The following is a 13,638-nucleotide window of genomic DNA, read 5'->3' as shown; positions in this document are numbered from 1 at the left end:
AATCCAACGAGCCATTCCCCACGTCGATCGGATTCCCAAGTGGGCAGATGTGCGATAGTTTCACCCAAAAACTGACCCGCTAGCCTAACTTTTTAATAAATCATTTTAATGATTTGTTTGTTGGGTATGGTGGACGGTATGGTGGACGGTTTGCCCTACCTAAGCCTTAGGATAATTATAAGTGCAATTTCAACCAAGCAAGAGCCCAGCGATTCCATCATATTGTGCTAGTGCTAGCAAGGAGGCAGAGAAGCTTAAGCGTTTTGTGCTCCATATCAGCCCTGCAGCGTTTTCAGTTTTCACCTTATCGCCTGCAGATCCAAGCCCTACTAGCCAGCGTTTTGGGTTTTCAGACCTAGCGCTGCAGTTAGCAGCAGATCAGTCCGGCGTTTTCAACTTTCAGCCCATTCCCCTCGACAGAACGGCTTGTATTTGTCTTTGTTGGCATCCCGTTGCGGTTTGGTACTTCGGCATCCCACCAAGCCTCCGCTCGACCATTCCCTTGCCAGCATCGAGTGCTCCATTGTCGTCCATCATCGGCATCGTCGAGATCTGCGTTTTCAGCTCTTCATTCCTCTCACATCAGGAGTGCAAATCAGCCCCTTGGTGGCCATTGACAATCCCACATCGAGAAGGATCCAAAGGTGCATCAAATCAGCAGTGGAGGTGCCTCATCTTGAGGAGTTACCGTGGTGACAATCATCATGTGAGTCAGTACAGTTTACACTTGAGATATCGCATGTGTGTACATTCCATTTACGCAATCTAAAGCAAATACCACATCAGCAATGGTGTGGGGGGCCCTTGAGAGGGTTGGTTGAACCCCATCAGGTGTCATTCTTCTCTTCTCTCTCTTTCTCTCTCCCTCTACACATCTCTATCGCACTCTCTCATTCCCTCTCTTCAGGGAAAGGTAAAAGGAACCATTATTCAAGCTTAGGAATCATAACGCAGGGAAAGAAAGAAAAGGATTTGTGAAAGTGTAAACCCTAGATTGGTATCATGAGCAATGCAGATATACATTTCCTCCCTGGAAAGCATCTGCTGTCCCGAAAAGCACTTAAAAATATTCTGCTTTTTAGAAAAAGCTTCTAAGAACCCATCTTTATTCTTGTATGTGCGTCTTTACGCGTAATCCTTTACCCAGTTCGGATATTCTCCCACACTAATGGAATATTTCCTATTTGATGCTGCCATCACCCATCATGTGACGCATGAGGAATATCCATTGCCCGGTCTCTCCCACCCTGAACTTACGTAACAATTCCTTCAGGATGCTTAATGTCACCCATCATATGACACATCAGAATTTTCCGTTCCTGATGGCTTTTATCAGTTCCAGTAGATCTATAGTTCCTAACTTTAACAGTTCAAGTGTACACATTTAAATCCTAATTTCAGTAAATAGAAATTACGCAGAAAAAATAAGAAAATAGTCCATTGAGCAACAACAGTTATGACTTCTGTACCAGTGCATGGAAAGACCCATTGCTATAGCCTTGTCTGACATAAGCTTGAGCTTATGAACACTCACGTGGCCTAATCAATAGTGCCACAACGATTATTTCAAGATTGGATTGTTGAGCAGAATAGGCTTGTGCTGGCACATGCCTTGGTGGCTCTTGAAACTGTTGTGAGAGATAACACTATGAGGATACAATCTGCCATTTTGTGGGCATTGGATACTCTCGCTTGAGCAGATGCATAGTACAGTACCCCTTGTGGAAGGTAAGGTTATGCTTGAGCCATCATTTGTTATTTCTGAAACAGAGAGAAAATTGCAAGCTAATCCTAGCAAGTGGTAGATGTTGTCTATGTAGGCTGTTCTACCAGTTGGTAACGTGACTTTTTAACATCATGTGACGGGTAGCACCAGTATTGAGATACCAGACATTGTGGTCAGCACAGAATTGGGAAGTATTCATGATAGCAAAGGCTTGAAATGAGCTTACATCCTGATTGTTTTCACACAAGGCATGGCAGACACTTCGCATGCCTTAAGACCGCTGCTTTGTACGACAATCCCACTCATAATGTCCTGTTGGTCAACAAAAAGCCTCTGGATTATAGGGTGGGGATCTTCCTGTTGGACAGTTTGGACCTTGCCTTTGGTTGAAACGCTGGTTCGAAGACACCCCTTTCTTATCCCTTAACTGGCCTCTATATGTGAAATTACTGGCTGTGGATGCTATTGCCAAGCCAGACGAAGTTGACTCACTAGAATTGTGCAAAGAGTCCTCTTGCAGGATTCTTGCATATAGGTCAGTCATTGAAAGGGCTGCAGTAGCAGATTGTGTCGAGATGAATGACCTCCAAGATCAAGGTCATGCCATCAGCAAACACCTCCCTGTTGCCTTGGTTTGCATCAAGGGCAAAGCCAGAAAGTAAAACAGCGGTCCCCAAAGAGTTGGTCTAACGGTAAGGCTTTGGCCTCTCAACCTACGCGTTGTGGGTTCAAATCCCTTGTTGGGTCACACTCTAGAGGGACACCTTGTGCTCACCTGGTGTTCACGTTGCTAGGGCTCTTGCCCTTGGACACTCGAGTGCATCCTCCTCCTGGGGTGGGTCACCCGAGGAGGAGGTTCCTAGCTGGTTGCTACGAGTTCTCTCCGTCGTTCCCAGCATGTGGTGCATCAATTAGGTGGCCATGGTGATGCCTACGCGTGGCTCTTGCCCGATGGTACGCGGCCCTTGCCCAACCATGTAACATGGCTAATATTTGGAAGGGATAAGCACCTCCCCCTGTGGGCCCTCTGATGTGTCGAAAAAAAAAAAAAGAAAGTAAAATAGCGGTTGCCTTGGTTTGCATCAAGGGCAAAGCTAAAAAGTAAAACGCTGTCCAGGAGAACTTTCCATGACTGTTAAAATTCTTGACGTCAACACCATTGACGAGTGCGATCTTTTTCAGTGCCGTTACTATTGTCATTCTATCTGTGAGTTTGTATGTTTCTTGAAGAAACTGCCATATGTCATGAGCAGAATTTAATTCCCTTACCAATTGGGCCTGTGTATCATGCAAGTGCATAAATACTTCCGTCTTGCCAGCAAGGTCGTGCGATACTTCACCAGGATCAGAGGTGTTTGGTGTCACGAGACAAACACCACATGCCAACGGAACTGAACAACTTTAAGCACTTCAAATAACAATTGAATTGAAAGAGATGCACGACATGAGACGGGGAGTGGTGGAGTTCCACCCCAAGAGAGCATTGGCCTCAAACCTTGGCGCCCCTTTCGATATTTCTTTATAATACTTGAACTCTGTACAACGCCGGTACTCCATCCTCTGCACCTTACACGGAGCATGCCAGAGAATAAGCCCATGGCTCATATTTAAAGGCCCTTGGCCATGAAAAGCCAAACTCAAAATCGTCTGGCCTCAAAAGCTGCACCCCAAAGCTGATCTGCGTAAATCACGGAAATCCGTACACCTACCACGTCATCATGTCAACGCGAGTTGCGGAAATCTATACGGCTACCATGTCATCATGTCGGCGTGAATTTCGAGAATCCGTACAGCTGCCACGTCATCAGTTCTTCGTGCGCGTGTGTCTGGGCTTGCTTTATTTTTAATGCCTTTATATCACTTGGGCCTCATCGGAAGGGTGCCATAAGTTGGTGGGAACTCTTCTTTAAAAATAGGCCACTCGGCAAGACTTTGTAAGTCGGTAAAACTTCTTCTATTGCTTCGGCTTCTTCTTCTTAGGGTTTAGGCCCCTCAACCGGGATCTGCAGGTGTGCTCCGTTCTTCAGTGGCTTGACACGTCATCAATTTCTGACATTTGGTCTTGGTGCGGTGCGTTTGACGAATGCTTCGGAGGATCACTTGAATAGTAGCTCCATTCGACGCACCCAAACGGTGTAGTTATCACTTGTTAGTTTGTCGATTTTGTAGGAGCGAGTACTTTGTGGTTGGGCACATTGTGAAGTTTCGCCCAAGTTGCGATTAGCTGATATTGTGGAAACTATTCCTATTCTTAGTGCTGTGTATGCCCTATTAAGTACCTTTTTTGTTGCATTAATTGTTTCTATCTAGGCTTTTTTCTAGTGCTAGGCTTCATCATGGGTGTCTACCCTTGGTCTTTGGAGTCATGACAGAAACTCAGTACGCAAAACTTTGTGTTGATGAATGCTCATGTTTGCATGCATAGTTTTTCCATATGTCAACGGACACACACGAGTACAGAAGTACGGAATAAGTACGGATCAAACTACTAGGAAATTCCACACGTCAAATAGCCTACGACATAGGATGCTTAAAAGCCTACATACTACACCACCATGTTTAAAACGTTATACACAAACACAAAACCATAGAAACTTCAGAAATTAGAATTTAGAGACTAGCTTGTGGGCGCAGGAGAAGCCTGAAGGTGAGCAAGAGAGGGCGAGAGGATGGGTTGGCCGCAGATTCGCAGCTCGCAGCTTGCTGATGTGCCCAAATCTCACACTCTCTGCAATGCCTGCATAACAGAGTCAGTAGCCCAACTCGCGCAGCCAAAAAACTACAAGCGAAAAATTTTTGCCCCAAATTTTTTGCCGGGTGCGGAATCACTTCCGGTACGCTTTTGTACTCAGACGAGTACGGAAGTACGGTTGGGCAATTTTACGCGTACGAAAAGATATGTTTGCATGTATGGTGTGTGTTGTGTTGGGAGCTATGTAAGTACCTAGTTCTACACCCACTATTGGGCATTGATGACGTTAGTGGGGATGTAGTATTTAGTCAATACCATGCATGATGGTTATATTGTCTTATGGGTGACTACCATGAGTTTGTAGCTGCACTTTCCTTCATAGGTGAATTTGGGCTCTTCCTAGATTCATCTATATATATTTGGAATCACGACAAAATGCAAGTAGGGCCCTAAGGGTTGGGTGGTCAATTTAGTTCGTGCGATACCATGTAGAATCGGACACACTCAACACACAGGAGTTAATGAACACAAAGGAAGACACACAAAGATAGAGAGTGCAGAATAGTTGAAGGGTGATCATTGTTTGCTTCAGCCCAAAGGGGCAAATATACAAGGGGTTGTCTTTCCATGTGTCAATTCATGTTACGTTGTTGTTTAGTTATATTTTTCATGGTGTTGAATTTCAACATTTAACATTGTTGAAAGCTTGCTCTACAATAGATCCATAAATCTTGGCCAATAGATCGTATCAAAATGGCCGAAAAATGTGTCCTGCTTTTTTTTTTTTGGGTGAGATCGCAAGTATATGCACCCAAAACTCTTTTTTGCTGAGTGTCTCCATAGCTCCTTTGAAAAGCCCAGCTTTTGAAGACCTCTAAGCCAAGGAGGTCCTCTAGGCTTAATTCCCATTCCTGGCCTTGATTTGAGGTAATCTTGTACTTTAGATTGCCCTAGGACTTTTATCTTTTGCTGAAACCATTTATGGTTGATTCTCTGTTATATTACTTTGATGTAATTTTACCTTCCTTGAGGTGGTTTTTCTAATGGAAAGGTTTTATTTTTCCGGAAAAAAAACCCAGCTTTTGGGGCACTAGCTTTTAGGCTTTTTGGGTTTCAATAAAAGGGTCCCGAGTAAGGCATTTTGACTTAGATGCATGTGTAGGAAGTCCAAACACTCAGTCAGTCTCACACAGGAATTCAAGCCATTGTGCTCTTTGGGTTAAAAAAATACTCCCCCAGGAGTGATAGCAATTGTTCCAGAGCCACTGATCTCTCTCAAAAACCATTTTCTTGGCCATGTTTTTTAAGGGCAAACAGGCAGACAACCGGATTTAATGGATATTCGCCAGGAATTACCCTTTTTTTTTTGTGTTCACAATCAAGGGCCAATGGAATTACAAATGGGATTTTTCATTTCCAACTGGTAAATTTACAGTGCAAACTGGGATAAGTGAGCACTGGTAGGAGCATCCCTCTACATTATCTTCTTCTCTCTCTACCTTGACCTCGTCTATCGAGTTTAGTTTGTTCAGTTATCAAATGTGTGCGTGTGTGTGTGTGTGTGTGTGTGTGTGTGTGTGTGTGAGAGAGAGAGAGAGAGAGAGAGAGAGAGAGAGAGAGGGGGGGGGCAGGCTGTTGATATTCACAAGTGCTTGGCACACCCCATAAACTTCATTAAGGACAAGGATACATATTTATTTGATCTCATGCGGTTTTGCACATTGCCAGTTTCAAAATACACCAGGAGGCAAGAATGAGCAAACATCTGCAAATTGAGAAAGTGCTTTGCATGAGTATTGGCATCCTAGTCTTGTACTACACAAGCTGTGTTAGGGGCCAACTTTCTTCGAGCTTCTATGAAAGCACATGTCCCAACTTGCTCTCTATTGTGAGCTCAACATATCAACCCTTGGCAACCAAAGACAATGTGGTCTCTCCTGCCACTCTCCGATTAAGCATGCATGACTGCTTCATTCAGGTACTCTCAACCTCTCCTCCTCCTCCATACATCTTTGTGAAAAGTTGTCAATCTGTTCCTCATGTTGAAAGTAGTATATGAAGCTTATAACAACCCTCTTGTTATGCCTTTGTTTTTCTTTTTAGGACTTCTTCATGCTATGCCTAAGATTTGTCACTTACTATCTTCTACAATGGCTATGTTCAAAGGCAGGGATGTGATGGGTCCATTTTGCTTTCCTCAACTTCGGATAACAGTGCAGAAAGAGACTATGTGGATAACGACATACCCCAACAAGCATTCAACGCCATTGATGCAATTAAAAAAGCTGTTGAAGCATCTTGCCCAGGAGTTGTTTCTTGTGCTGATATAGTGGCTTTGGCAACCTTTGAAGCTGTGCAATTTGTGAGTTCGCTGTCGTTATTTACCCCATGTCATTCACAAACAATTCATCAGCTTGTGTGTGTATAGATATACATATAAGCATGTGTATATACCTGTAAATATACATTTATATTGACATATACTCATGTGTCACACTTTAGTGTATAACCATATATAGTTATATCTGTCTATACATTATAATCCATGCACACAATTACATGTGTTTATTAATCTATTTATTTATTTACTTATTTCCATTTATGTCTTTATGCATGTTTTATTTATTGTATGTATTCCTATTATCCTCTCACTGTTGTACTCCCCATGTAGTGACGTTGCTAGAATTGCTTTTGGGATCTCTTGTAGCGGCGCTTTGAGAGAGAGAGAGAGAGAGAGAGAGAGAGAGAGATTAATGAATTGTGTCTCTCACCCTGTGTCAAATAGCTCGGAGGACCCTCATGGCAAGTTCAGCTTGGAAGAAGGGATAGCCGAACCTCTCTTGCAGCTAACGGAAATGCCAACATACCACAGTCAAACCTGGATGGAGACCAACTAATTAGTCTTTTCAGCTCTAAAGGCCTTGATGTGGGGGACTTGGTTGCTCTTTCAGGTTTGTTGGTGCTACAGAGCTCTTTTGCTTCGAGATTTCTATATCAGACACATAATTTTTCTCTGTGAGTAACATCTAGACAATGCATGTATAATTGTCCGTCTTGAGGATTTTGCAAGCATTTGATGCTTTGTATACAAACGATGCATGTAAAACTACCTAGTGTTTTACCATCAGCGCAGGGAAGCTAGTAGGGAGAAACTATACACATATCATGTATTTACAACTGTACATTGCTGTACATTACGCCCTCGAGGGGTAACCGTGGGAACCACCCCCCCAATAGGGGAGGAGAATACACCCAAGAGACTGCAACTTGTGAGCCTTGAACCCTCAACCTTGGGGTTACATCACAAAGGTCTTACCAACTGAGCTGAATATGTTGCAAGCATTTGATGCTTTAGGGCTTAAGCATTTTTACTCATACTTTCTAAATCTTAAATGTTGTACAACTCAATTAATTTAAGTGATTTAGGGTTCAAGGTTAGGGTATGGGTGTCTGTATGGTGACCAGATGGCATGGTTTTCAAGTTTATAGAGCAATATGTGTGGACATTTTTGAAAACGGATCAATTGGCACAAAGGTTGCTTTTGTAAACCTTTACAGCATGCTCCATTTTAAAATTCACAAGCCCCTCATCATGTGGAACAACATTAACGGCTAAGAACTACCGTTTCTTTTCTCTTTGACCACACAACGTACCACAAAGGGTGTATATATTGGTGCCTAGATCTACACCCACTATTGGGCAGTGACAACCTCAATGTCGCAGTATTTAGTCAATACTATGCATGACAGCTGACGGTTAGATTGTCTTATGGGTGACTTTCACGAGTCTATCTATACCTTGCACTTTCCTTTAAAGGTGAATTTTTCTTATTCTGAATTCATCTAGGTATACACATGTACTAGTTTTTCTTTATTATATGTTCCATATTGTTTAATGTCAGACGTATAAGATGTTTCAAAGGTACAAATTGTTGAGTTTCTTGTGCACATGTAGGGGCACATACAATTGGCTTCGCAAAATGTCGACAATTCGATTTCCGCTTGAATGGCAACGACCCGTTTTACGATGCAGCATTCACCGGACAATTAAGAGGACAGTGCCCTGCAACGGGTAGCACGAACGTCGTACCTTTTGATCCCTCATCTCCATTTGGATTTGACAATTCTTATTACAAAACTCTTCAGAGAAATAGGGGCTTACTTTTGACAGACCAGGCATTGCTCTCCGATAATCAAACAAGAGCTTTGGTAGACGCATTTGCAGCATCACAAAGCCAATTTTTCCAAGCATTCTCAACATCCATTGTAAAGATGTTCTCCGTTGGTATCTTGACAGGGAATCAAGGGGAGATACGGAAAGTTTGTAACTTAATCAACTCCTCTTGAGTTAAGCATAGCTACCTACAGCTCTACAAGCCTAAAGGTTTTCTTAGATCTAGATTATTCTTTGGGACAATTTTGTTGATTAGAAATTGTGTTGATTGGCCACAATCTCCTTACTACAGAGTTGTTTTCACAGAGGAGCAAAACAAAAAAATGCTCTCCCCTTCTTGAGGCCTTGTGCACATCTTTTCTTCTTCCAAAGTTTTTGGCAAATATGTTATTTGATACACTTGGGCTTCGGTGCTAACTGAGCCACCCATTAGAAGGCATTTGTATGTAGTTTTTTTGGTAACTTTGCTTGAAGTCCCAATGATTGAAGCCAGAGTCATCGATAATATAAGTCCAATAAGCCCACCCTGCAGTGGCCTCCCCATACACCTGAAGCTGAGCTTGCCCGAATTTCTGATACTCAGCTTGACTAGCACCTTTATAAGCCCATTCATTGGTCCATTCACCTACAAAGCATCAACATATCATAGAACAACACAATGTTAGATAAGACAATGCAATGATACATTATCTGTGCGACACATACACAGACAAGGCATTTCAGTGTCTCAAGACACTTTTGAGTGTCCAATTACAGAACCGGTGTTAAAAATAAAGATGTCCATTTTGGTGGTCCACTTGTATGACCATCCTTACTTTTAAGCCTACAGAAAAAATTAAGGCAATTTTGTCCATTGCTCTTATGAAAGGAAAACTTTAAGGAAATTGAGAGTTATTTCCAATAACAATTTCCCCGCCACGATAAACGACAATCCTACTCGTGATACACAAGAGGTGGCATACACTTCACATAGCATACACGACAATGGTAGGGGGTGAAACGTACCCACAAAGGTTAGAAGACCATTGCTGCCCTTGTTCAGTTTTCTGATCTCTTGGCTCCTGTTGTTGTAGATATATTCTATGTTCTCTTGCACATCCATGCGGGCAAATGTGTCTCCAAACACATTGTAGTAGTGTAGATCTATAATGGCATTTGAAAATTGAGTGCCCAAGTCTGACAGATCACTAGGATCAGCTCCTAACAGCTGGCATATGATTACGTATGTGCTTGTACTGTACTTCCTCACAATGTCATAGCCTCTCTTGTAGTAGCTTTTGAGAATATCAATAGGAACAACACCTGCTGTCGGCTCATTCAATAGCTCGATTCCATAGAGCCCACTTCGATGGCTATATCTGGAGACAAAGGGAGAGAGTCAAAATTCTTCTCACCCCCAAATCAATGCTTAAGCGGACGTGAGAGCCTTAATTGAAGACATGATGATGTTGCACATAGTATCAGCTCCATATTTAAAAGCATGTAGATAATGAGAAGTCATGCTTTAATGTGCACACACACTCAGAATGGGACACTCACAATGGGACGATCACCAACCTCACCTACTTCTAAAAGCTTAAACCTTGCAGATAACAAACCCATATGCAAAAGGGCCTGAATGTACCTTGATGCAAGAAAATCAATGGCTTCAAGGGTTAAATCAATGTAGCTTTTCTTACTACTGGCGTCAATCCCTCTCGCCCATTCAGACACCCCATCGATTGTCGCGCTGTGCTCTTGGCCATTCTGAGACCCTGGAGCTGCATGTAGATCTATGATAATCTTTATCTTATGACTCCTGGTGAAGCGAAAAATGGATTAAAAACAGCCATAATTGCAATCTGTAAATCTCTGCCAAATAGATAAGTCTTGAAAGCTTGCTTACTCTGCCCATGAAAAGGCATTATCCAATGCTTTGAGGGATCCAGCTACAAAAGGATTCGGCGGGTCAGGATCCTTTGCAATCCAATATCCAACGGGTATTCGAACACCATTAATGCCAATGCTGCTCAGATATTGAAAATCGGCAGCTGTGATGAAAGAGTCTCTGTGCTTCTGTCATCATAGCAATACACAAACCCCGTCCACTTAGAAATAGCAAAATTTTTCCCAAATTTAGGGTTGAGGCTCTGTAAAACAATGTTAACGGAGCAAATTACAGAAACTTGGGGAGTTCACTATGCGTAAACCCTCCATATCTCGTGCGTGCAAGGCCTAGTCTAAAATCCCGGATCTGTAAAGGCTTCCCCATAAACCCTTTGAAAGTGCCTATGGAGGGCCCTCAAACTGCAGCATCTGCGCTCTATACGTCCTCTACAATGACATTTGCCACAACAATGCACATGCAATGGACGTCTAAGTATACAACGGAAGAAGCTGAAGAATGGGTAGTCCTCAGTCCCCAGTATGAAAAGCTCACCTCAAAGACTGAAGCAGCCTTCTCTGGCCCCCAACCATTTGCAAGCTGATACTCTCCATGATAAGGGGACGCTACATTTATTGTCATTTTAAAAGTCGCCGGATTATCCCCCCAATCCGGTTCTGAAGAGGACACATAATCTGCAGTAAGCTGGTTTTCATCTTTAGCCTGCAATTCATAAATCTCTACATCACAATATAACCATTTGACTTCTAGAAGATGAAATCAAATGGTGCAATTATAGATAGCACTAACTCTTTGACCTGAAGATACATTCCATTATAAGCTTTGATGTGAACTCTGTTATTGCTAGGATTCCTTGTGAGCATAAAGCTCTCCCACTCCCTTGCCCTTGCTCCAGTTGCATTCACTTCACCACCGCCTGCATCCAGAGCACTTATGAACTGGTTGTCGAACACTCTGAAACTGTAGATGCCATCCGTATGTCTCCAAATCTTCAAGCAGAACAAGGTAGCTTTGAACATTTAAAACAAAAATGATTTAAAATGTTTGAACGTGATTTAGAGAGCTGGCTCCCATAAGGAACATTTAATCTAGATGTAAAACGCGACCTTGACACATAATCAATGAAATCAAAAGCCTGTATGGTATATTGATGTAATCTTAATCCTCAGTAAAAGACATATACAGCTAAGATTTTGGAAGAACAGACATCCGGTTAAATTTCGAGCGTTAGTGCCTATGTGGCATTAGCAAATGCCCTAGATTTTACAGATCTCAAATTTTAAGGGTGTTTGCTAGTGCCACATAGGCACCAACCGCTCAAAAATCACCAACCAATAGGTCCTACCTCACCTGTAAGTTTTCTATTCATATAGAGGTGGTTAAAGACTCCATTTTAGGCATTCTTGCAGAATGCTTGTGATGTAAAAAAACTGCCAACGAGATTGTAACCTAGTGGTTAAGATGAATGTGTGGGTGCGTAAAGACACAGGTATTGATCAATACCCAGCGGCATCTTTCAGATAGCAGTTGTACCTCAAAAAAAAAAAAGCTGGCAATGAAGAGAATTTACCTTAAAGGTTTCCCAACCAGAAGCCGATTCTCGATTCACAACCACCCGCTGCCCACCTCCACCTTCAGCAGACATATACTTCTGTAATGTTACAGACTTGAATTGAACTTGAGATCCATCCTAACCATAAGGCATATACAATCCCATCAACCCCAAGCTCGCAAAGACTATCAATGAGTGAGCGCAACCACGTACACATTTTGAGACATATAAATACAGATTATGCATACAAGAAGGTCGGCATCGGGTATTCCATCCCAAATTGAAGACCTCGTCCATTTCTCAATTACAAGCCATCCACCTAGATTCACAGCAGCCAACTTTTGAGAGCTTGCAAGCTTTCTGCCTTCTCCTTTTTTCGTATTGCATATCCTTGAAAACCCTACACATAAACATGAAAACACAGAATCTTAAGTCCAACTAGCATAATGTTAGCGACTACGGACAAGAGAGCATCACACACGAAGGCCAAACAATTGATGCAACAATCAAATCGATGCAAAACCATAGCATATTGTCAGCAACTACGGAACAGAGAGCATCAAACATTAAGGCAAAACCATTGAGGCAACTAGCATATTGTCAGTGATAACGGAAAAGAAAGCATCACCCATTAAGGCAAACCATTGATGCAACAAACAAACGTTGCAAACATGTATCATCAGCAAACCACTTCAAGAGCCATAAAAGAAGCCATCCCTTTAATTAAGCCAGTAACAAAGCCTCCACAACTTGCCACAACCGATCGATATTAGATAAAATGGGGAAGATCCCATTCCCATTTTTGCAATGGGCATGCAATAAAGCCTCCAAATCTTTGGTCAAAACCCCCTCATGGGAATCATCATTGGAAAAGAAAAATCCGGATCTTCAATCTCCAACAAAGTTGGCGTTTGTATCTTTGAGATATACCGAGAACAAAATTAAAGTTTCATTCCCAAAATGCAGGGGTTTTCACCTAATGTTGAATAAGCGATCGCATCAACAAGAAACATCGGTAGGCCATCCACTAGAACCGACAACAAGAACTACATTGTCTTCACCAAACTAGAACATCAGAGTACATCCACTTAGCGGATGATGGCTACCAATGCAATGTTCCTGTTTCAGAAGACGGCTAGGTACCTTAAGCAGTTCAAGTTGTGGCTTGCTGATGTAGTTCATCCAAGGGGCGGCTTGCTACCTTTTACTGCGGTTCCAAGTAGATATGGCTTGCTTGTTATTGCGTCACAGACTAGCAAGATTTAATCACATTGGGACCATGGCTTGGAACAGAAACAACTCTCTCTCTCTCTCTCTCTCTCTCTCTCTCTCTCTCTCTCTCTCTCTCTCTCTGAGAGATGGAGTACGTACCTGTGGAGGCGCCGCAACAGGTGAGGCTCAGGAAGATGGCAAGGAAAAGAGGGCAGAACTGGATGACGGTGGGAGACGTCATTTTGGGATGACTACCACACCTGTTCAGCTAAAGCATATGTAGAGAGGGGAGGAGGAGATCATCCCCACTACGGCACCTGCAGGCAGGCGGTAGCAGTAGTAAATTAAAGAGGCCGGCAAGCACCTGAGAGAGACTGGCATTTCTCCAAGTCAACGT

The 13,638-nt window shown here is 42.7% G+C and overlaps 2 protein-coding genes across 13 annotated transcripts in view; one reads left to right on the top strand and one right to left on the bottom strand.

The window, feature by feature from the left end:
* Positions 1-8,765, top strand: part of LOC147418960 (peroxidase P7-like) — a 24,731-nt gene extending 15,966 nt beyond the window's left edge. For all 11 annotated transcript variants that reach the window (XM_086506322.1, XM_086506318.1, XM_086506316.1 and 8 more), the window contains 4 exons: positions 6,147-6,396; positions 6,589-6,780; positions 7,204-7,369; positions 8,374-8,765. In XM_086506322.1, coding sequence (XP_086362448.1) covers positions 6,172-6,396; positions 6,589-6,780; positions 7,204-7,369; positions 8,374-8,765 — 975 coding nt within the window. In that variant the 5' untranslated portion in view covers positions 6,147-6,171. The remainder of the gene's footprint in view (positions 1-6,146; positions 6,397-6,588; positions 6,781-7,203; positions 7,370-8,373) is intronic.
* Positions 8,637-13,638, bottom strand: LOC147418959 (putative glucan 1,3-beta-glucosidase A). Of its 2 annotated transcripts, XM_086506311.1 has the most exons (10): positions 13,401-13,492; positions 13,173-13,236; positions 12,278-12,429; positions 12,048-12,167; positions 11,275-11,466; positions 11,012-11,179; positions 10,478-10,647; positions 10,217-10,390; positions 9,598-9,950; positions 8,637-9,217 (listed from the first exon to the last, which is right to left on the bottom strand). In XM_086506311.1, exons 4-10 carry the CDS (start codon positions 12,120-12,122, stop codon positions 9,006-9,008), a joined length of 1,344 nt encoding a protein of 447 aa, XP_086362437.1. In that variant the 5' UTR covers positions 12,123-12,167; positions 12,278-12,429; positions 13,173-13,236; positions 13,401-13,492; the 3' UTR covers positions 8,637-9,005. The 2 variants fall into 2 exon arrangements, with proteins under 2 accessions (XP_086362437.1, XP_086362436.1); XM_086506310.1 differs by lacking the exon at positions 13,173-13,236 and having other exon boundaries at positions 13,401-13,638.

Source organism: Adiantum capillus-veneris, chromosome 29 (assembly GCF_014529385.1).
Source record: "Adiantum capillus-veneris isolate H3 chromosome 29, ASM1452938v2, whole genome shotgun sequence".
Taxonomy (NCBI): domain Eukaryota; kingdom Viridiplantae; phylum Streptophyta; class Polypodiopsida; order Polypodiales; family Pteridaceae; genus Adiantum; species Adiantum capillus-veneris.
The sequence above is the reverse complement of the archived record's forward strand: the minus strand, read 5'-3'. Positions and strand labels throughout refer to the sequence as shown.

Coding starts and splice junctions, on each gene's coding strand:
- LOC147418959 (XM_086506310.1), bottom strand. CDS start 13,482: ATGACGTCTCCCACCGTCATCCAGTTCTGCCCTCTTTTCCTTGCCATC. Junction 12,430..13,400: donor CTGTTGCGGCGCCTCCACAG/GTACGTACTCCA, acceptor GTTTATGTGTAG/GGTTTTCAAGGATATGCAAT. Junction 12,168..12,277: donor TACCCGATGCCGACCTTCTT/GTATGCATAATC, acceptor CCTTATGGTTAG/GATGGATCTCAAGTTCAATT.